The sequence below is a fragment of the Mobula birostris genome, chromosome 13 (genome assembly GCF_030028105.1).
Source record: "Mobula birostris isolate sMobBir1 chromosome 13, sMobBir1.hap1, whole genome shotgun sequence".
NCBI classification, from domain to species: Eukaryota; Metazoa; Chordata; class Chondrichthyes; order Myliobatiformes; family Myliobatidae; genus Mobula; species Mobula birostris.
Window position 1 is genome coordinate 110,621,498 of NC_092382.1, and position 26,700 is coordinate 110,648,197.

Below are 26,700 nucleotides of genomic sequence, written 5' to 3' on the forward strand. Positions count from 1 at the left end.
CCACATGATAAATTATTAACAGGTGGAGACTTCAACTTTTGTCGAGACCCAGTATTAGACAGATCAACCAAGGCTGTTACAAATTCGAAAGTAGTAAAATTAACCTCATCATTGATGAAACAATTAAATTTGATTAATATGTAGAGAAGTATTAACCCAAGAGAATGAGACTATGCGCTCTATTCTAACAGACATAAAACTTACTCAAGGACAGATTTCTTTTCTTATTATCAACGAATAACCAAGTCAGAGTGAAAAGTATGGAATATAAAGCGAGAATATTGTCCGATCATTCTCCTTTAATAATAACAATAATAATGATGGATAAGGAGGAATCGACGAATAGATGGAGATTTAATTCAATATTGTTAAAACATCACGATTTTTTTGATTTTATGAAGAAAACAGATTTTTTTTTGGATACAAACTCTTATTCAGTTGATGATACATTTCTATTATGGGACGCGATGAAAGCTTATTTGTGGGGTCAGATAATAAGTTATACTTCTAAAATTAAGAAGGAATATATGGTACAACTATACCGACTGGAAAAAGAGATTACATAATTAGAAAAAGAATCTCAAAGACATATGACAGAATTAACGAAGACAACATGTCAACAAGAAGCTGCAATATAATCCGCTTGAGACATATCGAAAGGGAAAAGCAATTATGAGAACTAAGCAGAGGTATTATCAGTTGGGTGAGAGATCACACAAGATTCCTGCCTGGCAACTGAAAACAGAACAGGCTTCCAAAACGATAAATGCAATTAGAACAAGTGCAAATAAAATTACTTATAAACCTTTAGAAATTAATGAAACATTTAAAAGTTTTTACTCTGAATTATATCAATCGGAGTCACAAAATGATGGTAATGAGATAGAAAGAGTTTTATCACAAATAACTCTCCCAAATTTGAATTCCGAAGAACAGAAGTAATTAGATATGCCTTTTACATTAAAAGAGGTTGCACAAGCTTTAGGTTCACTTCAGAGTAATGAATCTCCGGGAGACGATGGTTTTCCGCCTGAATTTTACAAAAAAAAATTAAAGATTTATTAATTTCTCCTTTTATGGAGTTAATACGTCAAGTGGAAAGAACACATAAACTTCCAGAGTCTATTTTGACAGTGATTTTAATAGTATTGTCAAAAAAGAGAGAGAGATCCTTTAAAACCAGCATCGTACAGGCTTTGTGTAATACGGATTATAAAATAATAGCAACAATTTTATCTAGCAGATTATTTAAATACTTACCAAAATTAATACATACTAATCAAACAGGATTTACTGAAAATAGGCAATCGGCAGATAATGTAACTCGGTTACTCAGTATAATTCATTTGGCACAGAAGAGGGAGGAAATGAGTATGGTAGTCGCTTTGGATGCAGAAAAAAGCGTTTGATAGATTGGAGTGGGATTTTTTTTATTTAAAATATTAGAAAAATATTGGTTAGGAGTACCTTTTACCAACTGGGTTAAAACCTTAAATACTGATCCCAACGCTAAAGTAGTGACAAATGGCCGAATTTCAACACCATTCCAGTCAAAAAAGATCAACTAGACAAGCTTGTCCATTATCACCTGCTTTATTTCTATTGGCGATAGAATCATCAGCTGAATTAATTAGAATTGATTCAGATTTTAAGGGTTTTAGAGTAAATCAGGAGGAATATAAGACTAATTTATTTGCTGATGATGTTTTGATTTATTTAACAAACCCATTGCATTCGTAGCGGAAATTATCTTCTAGGTTAGAAGAATATGGGAAAGTTACAGGCTATAAAATAAATTGGGATAAAATTGAAATTTTACCCCTTACTAAAGGAGCCTATAGTCAATATGGATTAGCAACTCAATTTGGATGGCCGATAAATGGCATAAAATATTTAGATATTAGAGTTGATAATGATATAAATAAATTATATACATTAAATTATTTATCACTGTTGAAAAAATTTCAAGAAAATCTTGACAATTGGATGATCTTACCAATAACATTAGTGGGTAGAGTTAATGCTATAAAAATGAATATATTTCATAGATAACAGTCTTTATATATTAGGGTTTCTTTATTAGAGTTAAATAAATGTGTGAAGAAATTTCTTTGGAAAAGTAAGATGTCGAGTTTATCGTTGGGAAACTTGACATGGAAATTTGACTTAGGAGGCTTACAACTTCCAAATTTTAAAAAGCAACAATCAACTTTTATATAATTGGTATCAAAAAGGGGTTATATGTATAGGAGACTGTTATGAAGGAGGTATATTGATGTCATTTGAACAATTAAAGAATAAATATAAAGTATAAAATAACACTTTTGTTACTTTTAATTAAGAGCTTATTTACGAGATAAACTGGGTCAAACAATGTTATTATCGAAACCTAATTTAATTGAAACTATAATTCAAAAAGGAAAAAATTAAAAAAAACTTATTTTATGTATAATCTGATTAAACAAGGAATCCATGCGTCAAGACCAAAATGGGAAAATTATTTGAATATTAATATTGATGAAGCAAGTTGGTCAAGACTATGTCTTGACAATATGACAAATACAATAAAACTTCGACTCAGATTAGTACAATATATTTTTACAACAATTATATATTACACAGCAAACAAATAAGTAGATTAAATACAAACTTATCTGATCAATGTTTTCGGTGTAATCAAGAAATTGGTACTTTTTTACATTCTACTTGGTCTTGTTTCAAAATTCAACCTTTTTGGATAAACTTAAGAGTTTTATTGGAACACATTATTGGAACAGAATTTCCACATAATCCAATATTATTTTATTAGGTGACATTGAAGGGATAAAACCGAAACTTAAATTGAATGAAATTCAGAAAGAATTTATAAAAATTGCATTGGCAGTAGCCAAAAAGGCTATTGCAGTTACTTGGAAATCGGATTCGTATTTAAGTATGGATCGTTGGAATAATGAAATATTTAGCTGTATTCCACTTGAAAACAAATTATTTATAATTGAAGGAATAAATATGATACATTTTTGAGTATTTTGCGCCCTTATTTACAAAAGATAGGATTATATATATAGGTGCTCAGATGATAAAGATGTTGATCCATTGGGGAAATAAACAAATGCATACATGAAATGTATTTCGAATCCCATGGAACATGTGGAGACCTTCCAATATCCAGGCAGTCTGTCTTTCTTTCTTTTCAATTTTTTCCTGTTATTTTTTCTCTCTTTTTTTAAGTAGAGGTATGTAACTGGAGAAGGGTTAAGGGGAGGGGGAGGATAGATATTACTCTATGTAGTCAAGTTTGAAATTGAATAAAAAAAAAGACGCGTTACCTGGAGAAGGTGGCATTCATCGCTGAAGCCGCTCACCCCGGGACAAGCTCCCTATTCGTTACTACCATCGGACATGAGGCACAGGAGATGAAAACTCAACGATTCAGGAACACCTTCTTCCCCTCCTCTATCATACTTTTGAACGCATGAGCACCACCTCGGCATTCTTTGTGGTATTTTTATCTTTTGGCATTTCATATTAATTTTACATATCTGCGCCCTACAGATCGTTCAGAAAGAACAAATCCCAGGTGGTACAAGTCCCAGATAATAAAACAGACCGTGAATCCGGTCAAAATCCTGCGATACAGGTGGACAGGACATTGGACACGCTGGACGTCATCAGTCAGGACACTGAGTACGGGAGTCGGACGTTACGTTGCAGTTGTACAAGACAACGGTGAGTCTACCCTTGGAGTACGGTCTTCAGTTCTGGTCGCCCTGCTGTAGGAAAGATGCCTCTAAGCTGGAAAAACTGCAGATGGGGATTTCCGAGGATGCTGCCGGGACACGACGGACTGAGTTATGGAACGAGGCCTAGAATGTTTAGGTTTTATTCTGTGACATTACAGAGGTGTATAAAACCACCAGCGGCACAGATAAGGCACTCTATTTCCCCAGGGATGGGGAATCAGCAACATTAGGACACATGATTTAGGTGCGAGTAGCTGAACAGAGAAAAGGGAGATGGAGTGGGATAAAACAAATGACAGAGTGGGATGGGGAGAGAGGGGTAGAGAAGGAGTAGAGAATCGGGAGAGAGAGTGTGAAGAGAAGAGTTGGGGAAGAGGGACGCAAAAATGCGAGAGGAAGGAAAATGCGGATATAATAGGTCAGGTGGGAGGGGAGGAGAATGAAGAGAGAATTTGGAGGAACGAGGGTAAACGGAACGCGAGATGGCGAGTAACAGAGCGATAGAAGGAGGGAGGAGAATAGGGCAGGGAGTTGGAGAAGAGAGGACGGGTTTGTGAGGTGCGGAGAGGGAGATGGGGGAGAAAGAGGGTGTTGTCATCTGATTCAAGTCGGCCCCTCGGACTGATGACAGAGATCCTGGATCTTTTCACGAATATTTGGGCACAAAGCTGCCGACTTCTCACAGATGAAACGGTGCTGATCGTTTTTGCAACGGTCCCATTCACATTCACTGCATTCGAAATTTCCAGCTTTATTCTTCTGCACGACATAAGAGGCCACTTTCCTGTCAAGGGAGGCGGGGTGGGGGGTGAACAAGTTGAGAGGGACTACTCTCCCGCAGCAGACAGCCCTGTGTCAGTCCCCAAAATCACTGACACATTCCCTCACCATTGACCTGTGGCAGACACCCAAATCACCCACTTCCCCAATTTCCCAGCACAGCCCGGTTTCAGTCTCCAGAGACTCCCACTGGCCCATCCTCTCCCTGCAGCACTGAGTCAGCCCCAAAATTAATCCCTTGCCCCAATCTCACCGCACAGACCGGTGTCAGACCCCAGAATAATCTCAGTACCCCAGCTGCTCCCCATAGGTCGCAAAATACACACATAGCGACACTCGCTCCCCAAGGCTCCAGGTCAGACCCCAAAATACTCCAACTGCTACACAGTCTCCCCACAGGCCTGATTTTACACCCCAAAGGACGCTGACTTCTCATTCTCACCCCACAGATCAGTGTCAGTTCAAAGTCCACACACTGCTTCGCTCTGTCCGCACGACCCCGTGTCAGTCCCCAAAATACTCGCACTTCACACTCTTTCCCTACAGCCCCGTGCGAGTCTCGGAAATAATCCTGCTGCCCAGCCTTCTGGTTCCAAACCCGTGTTAGAAACCAAAACACCCCCACTTTCCACTGTTTTTCCACAGACCTCTGTCAATGCCCAAACTAATCCCACTGAAAAAAATCTCTATCCACAGAACTGTGTCTGCCCCCAAAGAACTCCCGCTGCCGTACTCTCTCTCAAAACCTGTGTCAGTTCCCAAAAGCGCTCTACAGATCCACCCAGTCCCCACGGCCCCGTGCCTGTTCCGAAAATGATCCCACTGCCTAACCTTCTCCCTACAGACCTTTCCCAACCACCAAAACACTCCCACTTCACGCTCTCTTCCCACATTCCACGTCAGTCCCCAAACGCATTCAACTACACACACTCTGTCAATAGCCCGTGCCAGTGCACAGACTAAACCAATTGCCCACTCTCCCCCCACAGATGTATGTGCCCCAAATTAATCCCAGTGCCTCACTCCCTCCCTACAGTGTCCGTCCCCAAAATACTCCTACTGACAATTTTCCTTCCTAGAGATTTGTGTCAGTCACTGAACAAATGCAAACACCCCACTCTCTCCCCGCAGACCTTTCCCTGTCCGCAAAATACTACCAAATCCCACACTCTCCCCACAGAACCCGTCAGTCCGCAAAATAATCCCCCTGCTGGCTCCCTCTCGCCACCTGTGTCAGTTCCCAAACTAATCCCACTGCCCACTCCCTTCTTGCAGTTTACATCAATCCCCAAACTAATCCCACGGCCAACTTTCTCCTCAACATCTTTCATGACACCAACTCTCACCCGCTTTTGCATTTTCCAATCCAGTATGAACTACGTTGGTCGTTGATAGCTTTCTTGACTAGTCTCTGTGAAATTAAATTGCTATGATTAATGATTGAATTCCAGCACAATTTAAGGTTCGTCACGTTCTGTCTGACCCCGCGAGAGTCTGATGGGATGGTGCAGAAGGGGATTCACACCCTGACTGATCCAGGAAATGTTGATGGTAGGGATTGGAGGGAGCTGCACTCTGTGTCTGAATCCGGGAGTGTGTTATGACACCGTATGGAAGAAGCTTCACTCTGTCTCACCCCGGGAATGTGTGAAGGGATGGTGTAGAGAGAGATCCACTCTATCGGAACCCGAGAGTGTCTGATGGGACGAAGTGGAGGAAGCTTCACTCTGTGTCTGACCCCCGGGAGTGCGTGATGGAACGGTGTGGAGGGAGATTCACTATGTGTCTGAACCCCTGTAGTGTGTAATGGGATGGTGTAGAGGGAGATTCACTCTGTGTTTGACCCCGGAAGTGTGTGATGGGACGGTGCGGGGAGATTCACTCTGTGTCTGACCCCGGTAGTGTGTGATGGGACGGTGTGGAGGGAGATTCAATCTGTGTCTGACCCCGGGAGTGTCTGAAGGGACGGTGTGGAGGGAGATTCACCCTGTGTCTGACCCCGGGAGTGTGTGATGGGACGGTGTGGAGGGAGATTCTCTCTGTGTCTGACCCCGGGAGTGTGTGATGGGACGGTGTGGAGGGAGATTCACTCTGTGTCTGAATCCGTGAGTGTGTGAAGGGACGGTGCGGAGGGAGATTCACTCTGTGTCTGAACCCGGTAGTGTGTAATGGGGTGGTGTAGAGGGAGATTCACTCTGTGTCTGAATCCGGGAGTGTGTGATGGGACGGTGTAGAGGGAGATTCACTCTGTGTCTGACCCCGGTAGTGTGTAATGGGGTTGTGTAGAGGGAGATTCACTCTGTGCCTGACCCCGGGAGTGTGTGATGGGATGGTGTGGAGGGAGGTTCACTCTGTGTGTGACCCCGGGAGTGTGTGATGGGACGGTGTGGAGGGAGATTCACTCTGTGTCTGACCCCGGTAGTGTGTAATGGGACGGTGTGGAGTGAGATTCACTTTGTGTCTGAACCCGGTAGTGTGTAATGGGGTGGTGTAGAGGGAGATTCACTCTGTGTCTAATACTGGGAGTGCGTGATGTGACGGTGTCGATTGAGCTTTACTCTGGTGTTGATATGTCTTCCCTCGAACTGACACGTACCTGTTCTTCTGCTGAATTTATTTCAAGAAGAATTGAATCAGAATTTTCACAATGCAGCTTCGCCTCATCGTAGGATCTTTCAGTCCTGGATATAAAATAACACCCGTCTTCATGTCTGAACCAGTCCTGGGAAAACGTTTGCTCTGAAAATTCCAAACAAGTCACAGTGAATCTCCTTCCGTCCGTACATTGCATCCGCCGGGAGACAGACATAGAATAGGGATCCAAGCAACACGCACAGAAAATGCTGGTGACCCCAGCAGGCCAGGCCGCATTGCAATGAAGAGGTACAGTCGACTTCTCGGGCCGAGAAGCTTAGTCAGGAATAACCGGAAGAAGAAATGGAATACGTTTAAAAGTGGGAGGGGGAGGGGGGGATCGGAAATGATAGGAGAAGACAGGAGGTGCAGGGATGGAGCTACGAGCTGGAAAGTAGATTGGCAAAGGGGTGCGAGGCGGGAGAAGGCAGAGGATTATGGGACGGGAGGCCAAGGGAGAGAGAAAGGGGGAGGGGAACCTAGAGGATGGGTACGGAGTTATACTGAGAGGGACAGAGAGAGAAAAAAAAAGAGCGAAAGGAAAAAAAGGCAACATCATAGTAATAACAACCAAACGAACAAACAAATAAATAAAGGATAGGGTACGAAAGGATAGTGGGGCCTTAATGGAAGTTAGAGAAGTCAATGTTCTTGCCATCAGACAGCCCCGGTAGAAGACAGATTGAAGTTCCCTCCTCACTCTGCGAAGACTCATTCCTGGGGTCAGACACAGAGTGGGGCTTTGTGCATAGCACCCCATCGCAAACACACTGTGTCAGACACAGAGTCAATCTCCCTCCACACCTTCCCGTCACACACTCCCGGGGTCAGACACAGAGTCAATCTCCCTCCACACCGTCTCATCACACACTCCCGGGGTCAGGCACAGAGTGAATCTCCCTCCCCAACGTCTCATCACACACTCCCGGGGTCAGGCACAGAGTGAAGCTCCCTCTACACCCTACCACTACAAAATCGAGGAGTCAATCACAGAGTTATGCTGCTGTCGCAGTGTGTAATCGCACACTCCAGGGATAAGTCACAGCGTATCTCCTTCAGCACCATCCGATTACTGACACCCGGAGGAAGACATGAGGTGAAGCTCTTTCTCACTTTCCCGTGACACAGGCGCGGGGTCAGAAACAGTTCCACACAGGCAGCGGGAGTTACTTATACAGTGAAGGTCCCCGCATGCAATTTAGTCACACATTTCCTGAAGGGTCAGACACAAATTTGGGTTCCATCCACAATGACCCGTCACACACTCTCGGAAACAGGGGAAGAATGAAGCTCTTGTCTCACGGTCAATCATACTCTCCGGGTGTCAGACGCTAGTGATGCTCCTTCCGCACTCTCCCATCACACGTTCCCAGGGTCAGCCTCAGACTGGAGCTTTCTCCCCACCACGCTATCACACACTCCTTGGGTCAGACCTGGAGTGAGGCTCCCTGCAGACTGCCTTAACTGCGGCAAACAGAGAGTAAATCTTCATCCACACTACCCCATTACACCCGCCCATGATCAGACAGGAAACGAAACACTATCGGCACCATCCCACCGCATACTCCCGTGGTCAGACACAGTATGATACTGCTTCTACCCTGTCACTTCACACAACAGGGATCAGAATACAAGAGAAGCTCCCTCCGCACCGTCCAGTCACACACCGCTGTTATTAGACCCAGAGTGGAACACCATCCAGGCACGCGTCACTGTTCATGGTGTCAGACACACACATGAACCCCCTTCCAAACGCATCCCCCCACCCTCACCATTGCTTCCCATCACACGCACACTGTGTCACAAAGAGAGTCCAAGCATACACAACCGGGGTGAGACTCAAATTTAAGCGACCTGCACCGCGTCGGATCACAAACTGAAACGGTCAGACGCAGATAGATTCTGTCCCCACAGACACATCAGACACTCCAGGGTTTAGAGGTGGAGTGAAGCTCCCGTCCACGTTGTCCCATCACACACTCCCGGAGTCAGACACAGAGTTTAGCTCCCTCTACAAAGCCAAGTCACTACTGCCTGGGTCAGACACAGAGTGAATCTCTCTCCGTGCCTCATCACACATTCCAGCGGTCAGACGTGGAGTGAAGTTTCCTGCACACCGTCCATTTACACTCTTCCCTCTTCTCCCGGAGTCAGACACAGACGCTCTGTCTCTCTCTACGATCCCATTACACACTCGGGGAGTCAGACACAGAGTGAAGCTACATTCACACCGTCCCTTCAGACACTCTCGGATTCAGACAGAGTGAAGCGCCCTCTGCACCGTCCCATCACTCACTCCCGGAATCAGACACAGAGTGAAGACCCCGCTACACCGCCCCGTCACACACTCCCGGATTCAGAGTGAAACTCTCTCTCTCCACGGTGCCATAACACTATTCTGGGTCAGGCATGGAGTGAAGCTCTCTGGGCCCTGTCCGATCACACAATCCGCCTATCAGACCCAGAGTGAAGCTGGATCCATACTGTCACATCAGAGATTCCCGGAGTGAGGCATAGAGTGAAGTTCACTCCGCACCATCCCATGACACGCACCCAAAGTCAGACATAGAGTGAATCTCCATCCATACCATCCCATCACACAATCCCGAGATCAGATACGGAATGAAACTACCTCGGCATCACAGACACCGGATTCAGTTACAGAGTGCAACAGCCTGCACGCCATCCAATCACACACCTCCTAATGGGTCAGACACAAATTGGGCTTCCATCCACAATGTCCCGTCACGCACTCTCGGGAACAGACGAAGAATGAAGTTCTTGTCTCACGTTCCCATCATACTCTTCCGGTGTGAGACACAGAGTGATGCTCCTTCCACACTGTCCATCACACAGTCCCCGGTTCAGCCTCAGACTGAAGCTTTCTCTCCACCTCACTATCACACATTCCTTGGGTCAGACATGGAGTGAAGCTCACTGCACACTCTCCTAACACAGAGTCCTGCGGGCAAACACAGAGTGAACCTCCTCCAACACTACCGTGTTACACCCGCCCGTGATCAGATAAAAATGAAACACTCTCGGCACCATCCCACTGCATATTCCCGTGGTCAGACACAGTATGATGCTCCTTCTACCCTGTCACATCACATAACACAGGGGTCAGAAAACGAGAGAACTCCCTCCGCACCGTTCTATCACTCACTCCTGGCATCAGACACAGAGCGGAAAACCATCCAGGCACGCGCCACTGTTCCCGGTGTCAGACACAAACATAACCGCCCTCCCAAACGCAGTCACCCACCCCCACCTCCGCTATTCCTTCCCATCACACGCATACTGTGTCACAAACAGAGTCCAATGATACACACACGGGGTGAGACACTTTAAGCTTCCTGCACATGATCAGATCACACACTGAAATGGTCAGGCGCAGATGGAATCTCTCTCTCCGCCGTCCCATCACACGCTACAGGTGTTAGACGTGGAGTGAAGCTCCCGTCCGCATTGTCCCATCACACACTCCCGGAGTCAGACAGAGAGTTTTGCTCCCTCTACAAAGCCTCGTCACGTACTGCCTGGGTCAGGAACAGAGTGAATCTCTCTCTCCATGGGCTCATCACACATTTCAGCGGTCAGACGTGGAGTGATGTTTCCTCCACACCTTCCAAATACACTCTTCCCCGTGTCAGATTCTGAATGTTACTCCTTCCACACCGTTTCATTACGCACTCTCGGGGTCAGACACAGAGTGAAGCTACCTCCACACCGCCCCTTATACATGCCCTGAGTAAGAGATCAGAATTTAGATCCTTTCCCAAAGTCCAATCTCACACAGCCTTGGTCAGACACACTGTGAATCTCTCTCTCCACAAGCCCATCACACACTCCAGCGGTTAGACACGGAAAGAGACTGCCTTAGCACACACGACAAATAACAGAGGGAGACCGATTCTCCCTCTACGTCTTCTCAACACACCACAGCGCAAACTGTCTGACACAGAGGGAACCTACCTCCTCACCGTCCAATCACACACTCCCGAGAATAACACAGTGCGAATCTCCTTCCTCTCGTCCAATAACACACTGCCGTGGGTAGACACAGAATGAATCTCCCTCCGCACGGCCACATCACATACCACCGAGTCTAACAAAGTGTGAATCTCCCTCCTTACGGTTCATCACACAGTCCCTGGCGACTCACAGAGTGAAGCTCTCTCTGAACCGTCCCATCACCCCCCCCCCCCCCGCCCGTGTTCACACACAAAGCGAAATTCCGCCCTCATCCTCCCATGGCATACTCACGGGGTCAGACTACCATCATAACATCCAATCACACAACCCGGTGTAACATAGAGTGAACGCCCCTCTGCACTGACCCATCACACACTCCCGGAGTCAGACACAGACGCTCTCTCTCCGTCCGATCCCATTACACACTCCGGGAATCAGATAGAGTGTGATGCTCCCTCCACACCGTCCCATCACACTCGCGGATTCAGTCACAGAGTGAATTCCCCTCTGCAACGTCCCATCACTCACTCCCGGATTCAGACACAGGGTGAAGCCCCCTCTTCACCGCCCCGTCACACACTCCCGGGTTCAGAGTGAAACTCTCTCTCCGCCAATCCATAACACCATTCAGGGGTCAGACCTTGGGTGAAGCTCTCTGGGCCCTGTCCGATCACACAAACCGCCTGTCAGACACAGAGTGAAGGTGGATCCATACCGTCCCATCAGAGATTTTCGGAGTCAGACATAGAGTGAAGCTGTAAAGATACGTCTCGCAATCCTCTGGGCAGGCACAGAAGAATCCACCTCCACAACGTCCCGTCACACTCTCGTGGGTTCAGTGATACAGTGAAGCTTCCTCCTCGCAGCACCATCACGCACTCACCGGTCAAACACAGAGAGGGAATCTCCCTCCATACCGTCTCTTCACACACTCCCGATGTCGAGCACAGAGTGACGCTTCCTCTCTCTGTGTCTGCCCTGTGATGAGGAGCGGGTTAAAGGAGAGGATGATGCCTCACCTCTTCGGCTAGTCAACAATTCACAGATTTGAGCCTTGGTTTCCTTCACAGCTTTGTACTTCGCTTCCATCTCATTGATCTTGGATTGAAGGGTTGAGTTTAACTCATCGTAGTTTCGGTCGAGGGTGAACTTGGACTGACGAATCTGTGACACTGAGAGAGATGGTGAAGGATGATTAGCGTTTACAGTGACACGTGATTCAGCAACACGCTACCGAGCGGGCCACAGAGAGTGTTGTGTCAGTGTCACGTTGAAGGTTGTCACAGTGAGAGGCGTCGGCCTGTCGTGTCACGCTGAGGGGTATATTAATGTGTCGGTGAAGGTTATGTTGTTGTCACAATGGGGTCTGCGTCAATATCATGTGGGTCATGATCAAGTTCTTGTGAAGGACGTGGCGGTGTCACCGTGATAGGTGATTCTGTGCCCCGGTGAGAGTTGTGCCGGGTCGCATTGAAGTGTACCTCGATGTCACGGCGTGGGAAATGTCAGAGTAAGGGGCCTGGTGCTGTTAAGGTGAGTGGAGCATCTCTGTCATGGTGTGGGGTGTGTTTAGAGAGGGATGTGTTTGTGTCACGGTGAGAGGCATGTCATTGCCACGGTGGTTGTAACAGTGTCAGGCTGAGGTGTTTTGATATCACGCTAAGAGGCTTGCCCGTGTCAGAATGAGGCGTGGGTAATTGCCTCAGTGAGCGGTGCATCGGCGTTATGTTGAGCGGTGATACTGTCTCGGTCAGGGGTGTTACAGTGACTTCTGAATCTTTGTCACGAGGCGGTGCAGATCACGACGAGGAGAGTGAAGGTGTCACAGTGTACGGTACCGCAGTGTCACAGTGAAAACCGTGTCGGGGTCATTTTGAGGTGTGTTTCGCTGCTGCCTTGAGGAGTTTATCAGTAACACGGTCAGTGGGAATGTCGATGTTACAGTGAGGGGTACGTTGCGGTCAGTGTGACTGCCACGGGTGTGTAACGGCCATGGTCCGTGTCCGTGTTGCGGTTAGGAGTGTATCTGTGTCTCGTTGAAGGTCGTGGCCGTGATACGGTGACTGAATTGTTCATGTTCTGGTGAATGGCGTGCCGGTGTCAGGATGAGTCTTGATTGTGTGACGGTGAATGCCGTGTCTTTATCATGGTTATAAGCCATATGACCAGAAGACAAAGGAGCAGAAGTCGGACATTCGGCCCATCGAGTCTGCTCCGCCATGTTATGATGAGCTTATCCATTCCCCCACTTAGTCCCTCTCCCCCGCCTTCTCACCATAACCTTTGATGCCCTGGCTACTCAGATACCTATCAATCTCTGCCTTAAATACATCCAATGACTTGGCCTCCACTGCCGTCCGTGGCAACGAATTCCATAGATTCACCACCCTCATGCTAAAAAAAAAACAAAAAAAATCTTCGCATCTCTGTTCTGAATGGGCGCCCTTCAATCCTTAAGTCATGCTCTCTCGTACTAGACTCCCCCATCATGGAACACAACTTTGCCACATCCACTCTGTCCATGCCTTTCAACATTCGAAACGTTTCTATGAGGTCTCCCCTCATTCTTCTAAACGCCAAGGAATACAATCCAAGTGCGGACAAGCGTTCCTCATATGTTAACCCTCTAATTCCCAGAGTTATTCTAGCGAATCTTCTCTGCACCTGCTCCAACGTCAGCACATCCTTTCCCAAATAAGGAGCCCAAAACTGCCCACAGTACTCAGATTGCTGTCTCACCAGCGCCTTATAGAGCCTCAACATCATATCCCTGCCCCTATACACTGTTCCTCCAGAAATCAATGCCAACATCGCATTCGCCTTTCGCACCACCGACTCAACCTGGAGGTTAACCTGAAGGGTATCCTGTACGACGATTCCCAAGACCCGTTGCATCTCAGAACTTTGAATTCTTTCCCCATTTAAATGATAGTCTGCTCGTTTATTTCTTCTGCCGAAGTCCATGATCATACTCTTTCCAACATTGTAATTCATTCTTCACTTCTTTGCCCATTCTTCCAATCTATCCAAGTCCCTCTGCAGACTCTCCATTTCCTCAGCACTACCGGCCCCTCCACCTATCTTAGTTTCATCAGCAAACTTAGCCACAAAGGCATATATTGCATAATCCAAATCGTTGATATACAATGTAAATAGAAGCTGCCCCATCACGGACCACTGTGGAACACCACTGGTAACCGGCAGCCAAACAGAATAAGATCCCTTTATTCCCACTCTCTGTTTCCTGCCAATCACCCAACGCTCTATCCACGTATGTAACTTTCCTGTAATTCAATGGCAGCTCATCTTGTTAATTAGACTCATGTGTGGCCCCTTGTCAAAGGCCTTCTGAAAATCCAAATAAACAACATCCACTGTATCTCCCTTGTCTAGCCTACTTGTAATTTCCTCAAAAAATTATAATAGGTTTGTGAGGCAGGATTTTCCTTGAAGGAATCCATGCTGAGTTCTGCCTATCTTGTCAGATGCCTCCAGGTACTCTGTGACCTCAGCCTTGACAATCGACTCCAACAACTTCCCAACCACCGAAGTCAAGCTAACAGGTCTATAATTTCCTTTCTGCTTCCTTGTCCCCTTGTTAGATAGCGGAGTGATATTTGCAATCTTCCAATCCTCCGGAACCATACCAGAATCTATCGACTTTTGAAAGATCATCGCTAATACCTCCGCAATCTCCACAGTTACTTCCTTCAAAACACGAGGGTGCATTCCATCTGCTCTGGGAGATTTATCTACCTTTAGACTATTCAGTTTCCTGAGTAATTTTTCTGTCTTTTTTGTGACTGCGCACACTTCTCTTCCCTGCCACCTTTGAGTGTCCGGTATACTGCCGATGTCTTCCTCAGTGAACACTGATGCAAAATACTCTTTCATTTCCTCCGTCATCTCCTTATCTCCCATTACAATTTCTCCAGCATCATTTTCTATCGGTCCTATGTCTACTCTCACCTGTATTTGACTCTTTCTATGCATGAAAAACCTTTTAGTATATTCTTTGATATTATTTGCTAGTTTCCTCTCATAGTTAATCGTTTCCCTCTTAATGACCTTCTTAGTTTCCTTTTGTAAGCATTTAAAAATTTCCCAACCCTCTATCTCCCACTTCTTTTGCTTCCTTGTATGCATTCTCCTTAGCTTTAACTTTGGCTTTGACTTCTCTTGTCAACCACGGTTGCATCCTTTTTCCACTCGAAAATTTCTTCTTTTTTGGAATATACCTGTCTTGCACATTCATCATTCCTCGCATAAACTCCAGCCACTGCTGCTCTGCTGTCTTTCCCGCCACTGTCCTTTCCAGTCAACTTTGGCCAGTTCCTCTCTCATGCCACTGTAATTTCCTTTACTCCAGTGAAATAACGACACATCAGATTTCGGCTTCTCTTTTTCTAATTGCACAGTGAACTCAATAATATTATGATCACTGCCTCCTACGGGTTCCTTCACGTCAATCTCTCCAATCACCTCCGGTTCATTACACAATACCCAATCCAGTACAGCCTATCCCCTAGTAGGCACAACAACAAGCTGTTCTAAAAAGCCATCGCGCAGACATTCTACAAATTCTCTCTCTTGAGATCCAGTGCTGACCTGATTTTCCCAATCTACTCGCATGTTAAAATCCCCCACAATTATCATAACACTGCCCTTCTGACAAGCCTTTTCTATTTCCAGTTGTAATTTGTAGTCCACATCCCTGCAGCTGTTCGGAGGCCTATAAATAACTGCCATCAGGGTCCTGTTACCCCTGCGATTTCTTAGCTCAACCCATAAAGATTCTGCACCTTCCGATCCTATATCACCTCTTTCTAATGATTTAATATCATTTCTTACCAATAAAGTCACGCCTCCCCCTCTGCCTACCTTCCTATCCTTCTGATACACCGTGTATCCTTGGACGTTCAGCTCCCAGAGACATGCATCCTTTAGCCAGATCTCAGTGATGGCCACAATATCATACCTGCCAATCTGTAGCTGTACAACAAGATCATCCACCTTATTCCTTATGCTGCGTGCATGTAAGTACAACACCTTAATACCAGTATTTGATACTTTTTGCTTTGATTTCACTGCAACTTTATTGCACTGCAACTCATCCCAATGGCTACACATTTGCCCTATCACGTGCCTATGTTTCCTGACATCTTTACTGCTCACTATCTTAGATTTATTTCTGTTTTCCCCTTCCTCCGCTCTATCATTCCGGTTCCCATCCCCCTGCCAAATTAGTTTAAACCCTCCCTAACATCTCTATTAAACTTTCCCGCCAGGATATTGGTCGCCTTCGGGTTTATGTGTAACCTGTCCTTTTTGGACGGGTCATACTTCCCCCAGAAAAGATCCCAATTATCCAAGAATCTGAAGCCCTGCCCCCTACACCAGTCTCTCAGCCAGGCATTCATCTGCCTGATCCGACTACTCTTGCCCTCGCTAGCACGTGGCACAGGTAGCAATCCCGAGATTACTACCCTGGAGGTCCTGCTTCTCAGCTTCCTTCCTAACTCCTGGAAATCTCTCTTCAGGACCTCCTCCTTTGTCCTATCTATGTCATTGGTACCAGCATGTACCAAGACAACTGGCTGCTCACCCTCCCCCTTTAGAATATCCGAGACATCCCGTACCCTGGCACCTGGGAGGCAACACACCATGCAGGTATCTCTGTCAGGCTCACAGAATCTCCTGTCTGTTCCCCTGACTATGGAATCCCCCACGACTACCGCATTTCTCTTCACCCTCCTTCTCTCCTATATAACAGCGCCAGTCTCAGTACTAGAGAACCGGTCACCGTGAGCGCCCCCTGTCAGGTCATCCCCCTCAACAGCATCCAGAACAAGATATTTGTTGCTGAGGGAGACAGCCACAGGGGTGTTCTCCACTATCCGGGCATTTCCTTTCCCTCTCTTGACAGTGACCCACTGTTCTGACCCCTGTAGCCTAGGGATGACTACTGACTCCTGTAGCTCCTGTCTATCACCTCTTCACTTTCCCTGATAAGCACTAGGTCATCAAGCTGCAGCTGCAGATCCCTAACACCGACTCTGAGGAGCTGCAACTCGGTGCACCTGGCGCAGATGTGGCCGTCAGGGAGTCTGGAAATCTCCCAGGATTCCCACATCTGACACTCTGAACAAAGCACTAACCCTGCAGGCATGCTATCTAATTCTACACGAATGAAACAGGAAAAATAAGTCTACTCACCCACTTACCTCGCCAAACAGGCAAACTTTTTAAACCGTTAGCTGTGAGAGCCCTGCTGTTCCTGTCTGTCCGGGCCGATTCGCGAAAGCGGTGGGGGCGGGGGGGTAGGGAGAGAAAACAAGAGTTGGCGCTTCGCTCTCGCCTCTTCCCGTTTATCACTGAAGCCCGTTGCAGCCAAAGCCCTACACTCTGCTACCGCTGACACCGCTGCCCGCTCCGACAGCTGCCCGGCAGTATCATTGGCATAGTGGGAATTGTGTCAGTGTTACGGCCAGAGATATGTCGGTGTTACGGTGAGGGATGTGTTGGTGTCATGTTCAGGGGCGTGTCGTCATCACTGTGAGATTTCACGCGAACATTTATTCCACACTGTTTGTCCACTCTCTGACTCCATCCAGACTCACCATAGATCGAGAGCCCGGCCACTATGGCGATGAGGACGGACGTAAATAGGCAGAGTAGGCAGATCTTCATGTATCGTCTATTTTCGATGTTCTGTTTCGGCTCCTGTTCATGTGCACCTGTAGAGAGCCCATTTAGTGTGTGTCCGTCTGAGTTCAGCCGTGTCCCCTACTGCGACCCCCTTCCACCCACCATTCACGCTTTCTCCTTCCACCACGATCACGAGAAGAAGGATATGGCCACCTCACTATAGGAAGGATGTGGAAGCTTCGGAAAGGATAGAGAGGAGATTTACCAGGATGCTGCCTGGTTTAGAGAGTATGCATTATGATCAGAGATTAAGGGAGCTAGGGGTTTCCTCTTTGGAGAGAAGGCCGATGAGAGGAGGCACGATAGATCTTCAAGGTTTAAGAGGAATAGATAGAGTGGACAGCCAGCGCCTCTTCCCCAGGAAACCATTGCTCAACATAAGAGGACATGGCTTTAAGGGAAGGGATGTGAAGTTCAAGGGGGATATTAGAGGAAGTTTTTTTTTTTACTCAGAGAGTGTTTGGTGCGTGGAATGCACTGCCTGAGTCAGCGGTGGAAGGAGATACACTCGTGAAGTTTAACAGACTACTAGGCAGGTATATGGTGGAGTTTAAGATGTTTATTTTATGGGAGGTAGGGTTTAAGGGTCGGCACGACATTGTGGGCCGAAGGGCCTGTACTGTGAAGAACTATTCTATGTTCTATGTTAAGTCATCCCGTCCCTCTCTCAATCCCATCGATTTTTATCCGTCATCGCTGAGAGTCCTAAATCCTGTACTGGGCAAAGGCTGTCTAATGTCTGGCTGTTTCTGTTTCTGCTTCTGAGCTGAACTGTGAAGTTAGAGTCGAGGACGTTGTCTTCGTGAACTTCAATTGGACATTTGACTGGGACCCTCAGAGGAGGCTTATACAGACGATTAGGAAACCTGGGATCCACGGGGAATTGGTCGTCCGGATTCAGAGTTTATTATTTTTCATAGTTGAATTGTTGTTACCCAGCTTTTTTCTTTTCTTACACGTGGGATATATGACGGTCTTGTAGGGATTAACATGTTGTCGGGGGTATGGTAACGTAGTGGTCAGCAAACACTTTACATTACCAGCGAACCGGGTTTAGCTCCCGCTGCCGCTTGCATTGAGTTTGCACCTTATCCCGTGAGCCAGTAGGATTCTTCCGGGTGCCCCGGTTTCCTCCCACATTCCAAAGACGCTCCAGCTGGGACATACATCGATCAATGTCAATTGTCCCGTCATTAGGCTAGGAATAATTCGGGGAATTGCCGGGCAGCGCGGCTTGAAGTGTGGAAGAGCCGATTCCACACCGTTTATTAATAAATATGTAACTCCAAGGACAATTTTAAAGCTCTGAATCTCAAGGTTGTATATGATGGATTAGGACCGACTTCAAAGAAACTGAATATGAGTGGGTTGGTAAAATTGCAGATGACATAAAATTCGTGGTATGGTGGACAGTGTAGAAGATCGCCAATACATTCAGTGGGTTTGGATCTGTTAAAGATCTGAGTCAAAAATGGTAGATGAGTTTATCCCGGGTTAGTGTGAGGTTTTGCGCTCTGGAAATTCAGTTGTATTGGGACAGGACACCTGCAACGGCAAGGCGCTTAACTGTGCATTCAAAAGAGATTTTGGCTTTATTACGCAGGTCAATGGGGTGTTACAGAGTTGACTGCAGACGGGCCTTTTATATAAATCTTCTGGTGGGAGTTTCATTCACAAGATTGCGATGCATGGGATTCACGGTGAATGGGCCATTTGGATTCGAAGTTGACTTGCCCACCGAACAGAGTGGGCGGCGGTCGCAGGTTGGCCGCCCGTGACTGGTTGTGTTCCGCACGGATCGGTGCCGCCTGTGGCAAAGACTTGGACGGAAGCTTCGTGTTCAACACGGCTTTGTGCGTTTAGGACATGCTGCCTCGCAGATACCGTAAAGTATTTGCACACACAGAACACAGACTGACCAGCACAGCCCTTCGGCCCACAAAGTTGTCCCCGATACATGAATTCCGCATCAAATGGATAACCATCCTCATCTCTTTTGCCTACACAATCTCCATATCTCTCCGTTTCCTTCACATTCATCGGCTTACCTAAATATCTCGTTAAACTCTTTACTGTGCCTGTCTCTAACCCCAACCCAGGAAGTGCAAATCCAGGCAAAACTCTCTGTGTCCAAACAACAGACTCTTTACACCTCGATTCAAACCTCACCCATTCACTTCGGTTGCATGCACTCTGGGATTTGATATTTCAGCCCCATGGGAGAAAAAAAAAAGATACGGTTTGTCTGTCTATCTCTTTTTCTCATAATCTAACAAAACTCTATCAGATCTCCTCTCGTCATCCTCAGAGCCGGTGAAGACAACTCAATTCTCTACATCCTCTCAGCACAGCTTGTGCCCTCTCATCCAGGCAGCATCCTGGTGAATCACTTCGGCAGCCTCTCCAAAGCTTCGGCTCCTTTCTGTAATGGGGCGACTAGCAATGAACAGAAGGCAAAGTGTGGGGATAAAGGGTGTGTTTCCTGGTTGGCTGCCGGTGACTTGTGGTGTTCCACAGGGTTCCGTGTTGTGAATTATTCCTTTTTATATGATGTCAAAGACTTGGAGGATTGAATTAATGCGCTGTGTGGAGATTGGTGGAGGACAGGCAGCTTTGAGGAAGGAAGGAGGCCGTAGAAGGACAGAAGTCACAGGGGGACAGGGCGGTGAAGAAGGTGTTTGGCACGCTCGCGTTCACCAGTCAGGACACTGAGTTCGGGAGTTGGGAAGTCACTTTGCAGTTGTACAAGATGCCGGTGAGGCCGGAATCGGAGCTGGGTGTTTAGCTTTGTTGGCCGTGTTGTAGGAAAAATGTCACTCAGCTGGAAACAGTGCAGAGGGAAATTTACGAGGATGTTGCGGGGACTCCAGGGACCTAGTTAGGAGATGTCGTGTAGTTCTGAACTTTAATCCTTGGAGCGTAGGACTGACCTTACAGAGGGACATTCTTCCTTGGAGTGCACTGGTGACCTTACAGAGGTGTATAAAACCACGAGGGGCACAGACAGGCTGAATGCGCATATCAAGGAGAATCGCGGAAGAGAGTGCACACGCAGAAAGTGAGAGAGTAAAAAAATAATTGGGTACCCTTGTGACAAAAGTTTGTAACCAATTGGCGGTCCGTATGTGGAACGAGATGCAAGAAATGTGGCTGAAGGAGAGAAATGTTAAGCACTTAAAAATACACACACTTCCGCATATGACATAATGAGGTCATAATGGTGAACTCTGACCTGTTTGGGCATTGGTTGTCTGCTTGCGGGGTCCTGCGGCAATGGGAGGGGCCTCGTCCTCATCGATGACGGGCTCGTCTTTCGGACAGTTCACCTCTGCGTAGGTGGAGCTCAGACCAGCTGGGGCGTCGAGCGAGGGAGGATGAGAGAGAAGGGAAGAGAAAGAGGAGGGAGGACAGCGACAGCAAGCAGTTAGAGGCGAAGGGAGAGCAGGGAGAGAGAGTATGTTAAGTGAAGTGGAGAAAGGATGAAAGACAAAGAGAAAGAAGTTGAAGGAACGGGTGAAGACGGGGGAGAAAAAAGATGAGAGATGGATGGAAAAGAGGAGACAATGATGAACGATAGGGCAATGGACGACGAATTGGGAGTGAGTGAATGGGGAGAGAGTATGGGTATGAGATACGGAGAGAGTGGCAGAGGGAAGAACGGAAGGGAGAGGGAGAGGGGCGAGAGAAAGCAAAGAGAGCGGAGGAAGATAGGAGACAGATGGAAGGAGAAAATTAGGAGTGCGAGTGGGTAAGAGGCAGAAGAAGAGAGAGAATGTGAGAGGGGGAAAGGAGAGGAGGGAAAGCATGAGCGAGAGGGAAAAAAGGGAAGGGATCATCAAAGAGATGATGTTGCGGAGCGGGAGATAAGCGGAAAATGGGGCGAAGGGGAGAGAACAAGGAGAAAGTGAAGGAAGGAGAAACGGGGCAAATTGCAGAAGGTCAGAGAATGAGCACAGAATGAGGGAAAGAGTGCGAAGCAGAGAGCGAGAGTGAGGAAGGGAGAATGGTGGAGTGTGATAGAGGGGCCAATAAGGAGAGTCGGGCAAGTGAGGGAAGGGAGAGTGGTTGATATTGGGGGAAAAGGGGGAGTGGGTGGAAGAAGGGCGGGAAAGAGGAGGGGAGAGTTTAGTGGGAAGGGAGAGAGGGATGGGGAGAGAGAGAGGGGTGTTGATAGACGAGCGAGTTTAGAGAGAGTGGGCAAAAGAAGGGGAATGGAGAGAGGGGTAGTGGGAGAAAGTGGGAGAAAAGATGGAACGGTTTAGAAGGGAAGGGTGAGTGGAGGGAATGAGGTGTGAGGAGCAGGAGGCAAAGGAGAGGGGAGAAGGGAGGGGAAGTAGGGAGAGAGAGGAGGTATAGGAGAAGAGAAAGAGGGAGACAGGGTGATCAGAAGAGAGAGAAAGATGGTTAGAATTTTCGGAGAATCGTTCAAATTCTGCAACGCTGTCTCCTCTCCGCCTCCTTCATGTCCCCACTCGTCCTCAGCACCCCTCCAATGGTGTTCCCGACTTACCAACCCCTCCCACAGATGTCCCTCCTTTCCTCACCGACCGCTCCAACGGCGCTCCTTCTGCTCCGTGCCCGACACAGCTCCCCGTCCTCAATCTCCCTTTATCCTCACCGATGATTCACACGGCAATCCCTCCTCACCCAATTCCATGGCACACCCTCCACTCCACGCCTCCCAGAGCACCCCTCCTTTCCGACGCCTTCCACAGCACTGCCCCATTGCCGATCCCACAACGCTTCGTCCACACATCCCCTCGCAGACCGCACCGTCCCCACCAAACACAGCTCCCTGCTGCCATGGTGCTGAATACCCACCGTACCTCACAGAGCGCACCCTCCACACCGACACTCCCACGGACCTCCCACATCATGGCCAAAGCCACCGGTTCCCTCCGTCTTATTCTACAGCAGCTTATCATTGGGGTCAACTGTGCGCATGCGCTGAGATCTCTCGACAGGAGCGGACACGTTACCTAAACACAGTCAATTCAACAAAAATGATACTGACCTCCATCTCTCCGGACCCGAGGAGCGGAGAGGGCCGTGACGTTAAGTTCCACGTACGATACATCAGGTTCAGCTGGGAACACAACAGTAAGGGTGAGAATCAGGTTGAAGATCCCTCCGCACCGTCGTATGATACACTCCCGGGTTCAGACACATAGTAAAACTCCCTCCACAACTTCACATGACACACTCCCGGGTTCTGACACAGAGTGAAGCTCCCTCCACACCGTCCATAACACCCTCCTGGGGCAGGCACAGAGTAAAACTCCCTCCACACAGTCCAATCACCTATTTCCTGGAGAGAAACACAGTGATCTCTCTCCACACTGTCCCTTCACAGATTCCAGAGTCAGTCACTGAGCAAATCTCCCTTCACAGCGACTCGTCATAAGCTCCTGGTGTCAGGCACCGAGTAAAGCGCCCTCAGCACTGACCGACCAACCCTCCTCCCCGGTGTCAGGCAAGTGTGTAGCTCCGTACACGCTGTCCCATCTCATATTTCCAGGGTGTCAGACACAGTGTTTAGCTCTCTCCCTCTCTCTGCACCACTCACCTCTCGAAGGAGATTCTGAGTCCGCTCCTGTGAAACGCATGTTCGCGTAGGTCTCGCTCTCATCCATCGTATCGAGTTCTTGATCTCCTGAAAGGGATAGGAGAGTGATTGAGTGTGTGTGGGATGAATGTGGTGGGGGCAGGATAGTGTGAAATAGAGGGAGAAGAGTGATATGGAGAGTGACTGGACACAGGACATAAACCCAACCCACTCTCTCTCTTCCTCGTCCTCTGTCTTTTCTGTCTTCCCTTCCTTATCGCACAGCAGTCTCTCTCTCTCTCTCTCTCTCTTTCGCTCTCTCTATCTATCTCTCCCTCTCATTCCCCCCTCTCTCTCTCTCTCTCTCTTTCTCTTTCTCCCTCCTTCCCCTTCTTTCTCCTATGCCCCATTCCTCATTTCTCTTGCATTCCCTCTCTGTCTCCTTCCACATCTCCCACCATATTTATCGCTTCCGACTTGTCGAAGGTGGGGAAGGCGTTGGGTTGTTTTTTTTGGCTCGGGACAGCCATCCCTCTCTCACATTCTGCAGTGCAATTCCCCACCTCACCCCCTCGTTCACTCCGTCTCGCTACTTCCTGTTTGTGTCCCTTCTGTCCACACCCTCCTTCGCTTCCCCTTTCCCTCCCCCACACCGTTCCTCTTTCCCCCTGCACTACTCGTCCCTCCGTGCCCCTCCCCACACCTGTCTCTCACACTCCCACCCTCACCCCCACCCGCTCCTTTTCTCCCTCTCACCATTACACCCTTCCCCACCACCTCCCTACCTCCAGCCGTTCCTGCAGTCTTGAATTGTGTGTCTGCTTCTAAGATTCCGTGTGTGTGTGTCTGAGAGCCGTTGCGAAGCAGAGGAAAGAGGAAGGAAGCGGAGGCGTGGAGTGGGCGGGGACCGGGTGGTGAGATTGCACATAGGAGAGGAATCACATGGTAGTTTTATCCACACAGAACTGTTGAGAGCCTCAGAACCGAGAGACCGGTATCCGATATAAAGGGAGTAAACCCCTATCGTACTCAGAAATCCCGGTGAACACAGAGAGGGTGAATTGGAGAGGAGGGGCTTGGGTTGGACCCAGAGATCTGGAGGTCTGCTGGGGATGGAGTGGTCTACGTAAACAGGGAGTAGCTTTAGGGAGTTTGGGGATGAGGGAGATCGGTACAGTCGAGTAAGGAGGTGAAGGATTTAATAGAGGTTTAGGGAAAGGAGGGGGTGATGGAGACGGGGGATTACTCTGAGGTAGAAAGGGGTAGTCGGTGACAGAGAGTCGGTGTAAGGGATTATGGAGGGGCCGGATACTCCAGCGCTGTCAGGAGCTCATGCAGCTGGTCAGTGGTGAGGGGTGAGAGATTTTCTGCGATCTCTGTTTCGGGGCATAGGGCCAGAACGCCCTTGAGGTGGGTGAACGCTCACCAGGTGTCAGGCCCCGATGATGTACCTGGAGTGAGCCCTGCAGACCTGTGTCGACAAACAGACTGGATTGCCCCAGGCTCTTCCTCAATCTCTCACTTCTGCATTGGAAGGATCCGATCCGCTTCAAAAGGGCGACGATCATACCAGTGTTCAGGGAGGGTGGGCTAAGCTGCTTCTGCGACCATCGAGTGTAAAATAACGCGTTAGTGTTTATTGGCTGGAACATAGTAATCTACAGCACATTACAGGCCATTCGGCCCACAATGTGGTGCCGTCCAAGTAACCTTCTCCAGCAGCTGCCAAGAATTTCCCTATCACATAGCCCTCTATTTTACTGAGCTCCATGGACCTATCCAAGAGTCTTTAAAAGACCCGTTTGTATCAGCCTTCACCACCGTCGCTGTCAGTGCGTTCCCCGCACTCACCACTCCCTGTGTGAAATCCTTACCCCCGACATCTCCTGTGTACCTACTTCCAAGCACCTTAAAACTGTGTGTTCCCGTGTTAGCCATTTCAGCCCTGGGGATAAAAGCTTCTGCCTATCCACAAGATCAACGCCTCTCATCATCTGATACACCTCCATCAGGTCACAGCTCATCCTCCGTAGCTCCAAGGAGAAAAGGCCGCGTTCACAGAACCTATTCTCGTAAGCCATGTTCCCCAATCCAGGCAACGGCCTTGTAAATATCCTCTGCACCCTCTCTATAGTATTCACATATTTCTTGTAGTGAGGTGACCAGAAATGAACACACTATTCCAAGTGCGGTCTGACCAAGTTTTTCTATAGTTTTAACATTACCTCCCACGGTTGATGAAGGCCAATACATCGTAAGCCTTTTTAACACGGACCCAACGATCTCTATAATACTCCACACTGCCAAGAGTCTCGCCAATAATATTAAGTCCTGTCTTCATATTTGACCTGCCGAAATGAACCACTTCACACTGATATGGTTGAACTCCTCTCGCCAGTTGTCAGCCCAGTTCTGCATCCTATCGATATCGCGCAGTAATCTCTGACAGCCCTCCACACTATCCACAACACCCGCAACTTTTGTGACATTGACAAAGAGACTAAGCCACCTTCCAGCTTTCACAACGAGCAGGAGTCCCAGAACAGATCCCTCTGTTATACAGCAGGTCACTGGCCTCCATGCAGAAGGACATCGACCCTCTGCAATGTGTCTGTCTCCACAATAGTTCTACTACTGTTGTCATCTCAGTTGCTCTCCTCTGGGCCCCGGACCATCTGGAAAATAGCAATACTTACGTCAGGCTGCGGTTACCTCGCAACAGCTCAGCGTTCAGCACAATTATTTCCTCAGTTCGAATCAACAAGCTGCAGATCCTGGGCTGTGCGAGGGCAAGAATAGTCGGATCAGGCAGATGAATGCGTAGCTGAGAGTCTGGTGCAGGAGGCAGGGCTTCAGATTCTTGGAACATTGGGATCTCTTCTGGGGGAAGTATGACCTGCTCAAAATGGCCAGGTTACCCCTGAACCCGAAGGGGACAAATATCCTGGCGGGAAAGTTTAATAGAGCTGTTAGGGAGAGTTTAAACCAATTTGGCAGCGGGGTGGGAACCGGAATGACAGTGCGGAGGAAAGGGAAAACAGAAATAAATCTAATATAGTGAGCAGTAAAGATTTCAGGAAAGACAGGCAGGTGGTGGGGCAAATTTGTAGCCATTGGGTGTCATGGTCCGGATCGGGGTGCCTTTAAATTTACCTTGTTTATGATACGATCTAGACGGTTGATTCCCTGTTTTCCCGTGTCCGTCGACTTTGATATTTAGAGGCAATTAACGCACGGCTGAACCGGTAGTTTATAGTCTCCTGCTTTCACCCGTTCGGCGCGGGAGTGTCTGCAAAGTCACGGCGGCCAATGTCA

The 26,700-nt window shown here is 47.9% G+C and overlaps 1 protein-coding gene across 2 annotated transcripts; it reads right to left on the reverse strand.

Annotated features, from left to right (window-relative positions):
- Positions 1-883: 883 nt before the first annotated feature.
- LOC140207347 (uncharacterized) lies at positions 884-24,239 on the reverse strand. 2 transcript variants are annotated; one of them, XR_011888554.1, is made up of 10 exons: positions 24,171-24,239; positions 23,407-23,493; positions 22,855-22,926; positions 21,073-21,192; positions 17,753-17,869; positions 12,152-12,304; positions 7,120-7,262; positions 5,870-5,934; positions 3,330-4,527; positions 884-1,030 (listed from the first exon to the last, which is right to left on the reverse strand). XR_011888554.1 is itself a non-coding variant. In XM_072275896.1 (9 exons), exons 2-9 carry the CDS (start codon positions 23,471-23,473, stop codon positions 4,347-4,349), a joined length of 918 nt encoding a protein of 305 aa, XP_072131997.1. In that variant the 5' UTR covers positions 23,474-23,493; positions 24,171-24,239; the 3' UTR covers positions 2,717-4,346. The 2 variants fall into 2 exon arrangements, 1 of the variants encoding a protein (XP_072131997.1); XM_072275896.1 differs by lacking the exon at positions 884-1,030 and having other exon boundaries at positions 2,717-4,527.
- Between the last annotated feature and the right edge of the window lie 2,461 nt (positions 24,240-26,700).

What these genes read in the sequence shown, in the direction of transcription:
- LOC140207347 (XM_072275896.1), bottom strand. Translation starts at nt 23,473, where the DNA reads ATGGATGAGAGCGAGACCTACGCGAACATGCGTTTCACAGGAGCGGAC. An exon ending in CTCAGAATCTCCTTCGAGAG is followed by an intron (nt 22,927 to 23,406) that starts GTGAGTGGTGCA and finishes TTGTGTTCCCAG; the next exon opens with CTGAACCTGATGTATCGTAC. An exon ending in TCGGGTCCGGAGAGATGGAG is followed by an intron (nt 21,193 to 22,854) that starts GTCAGTATCATT and finishes TCGACGCCCCAG; the next exon opens with CTGGTCTGAGCTCCACCTAC.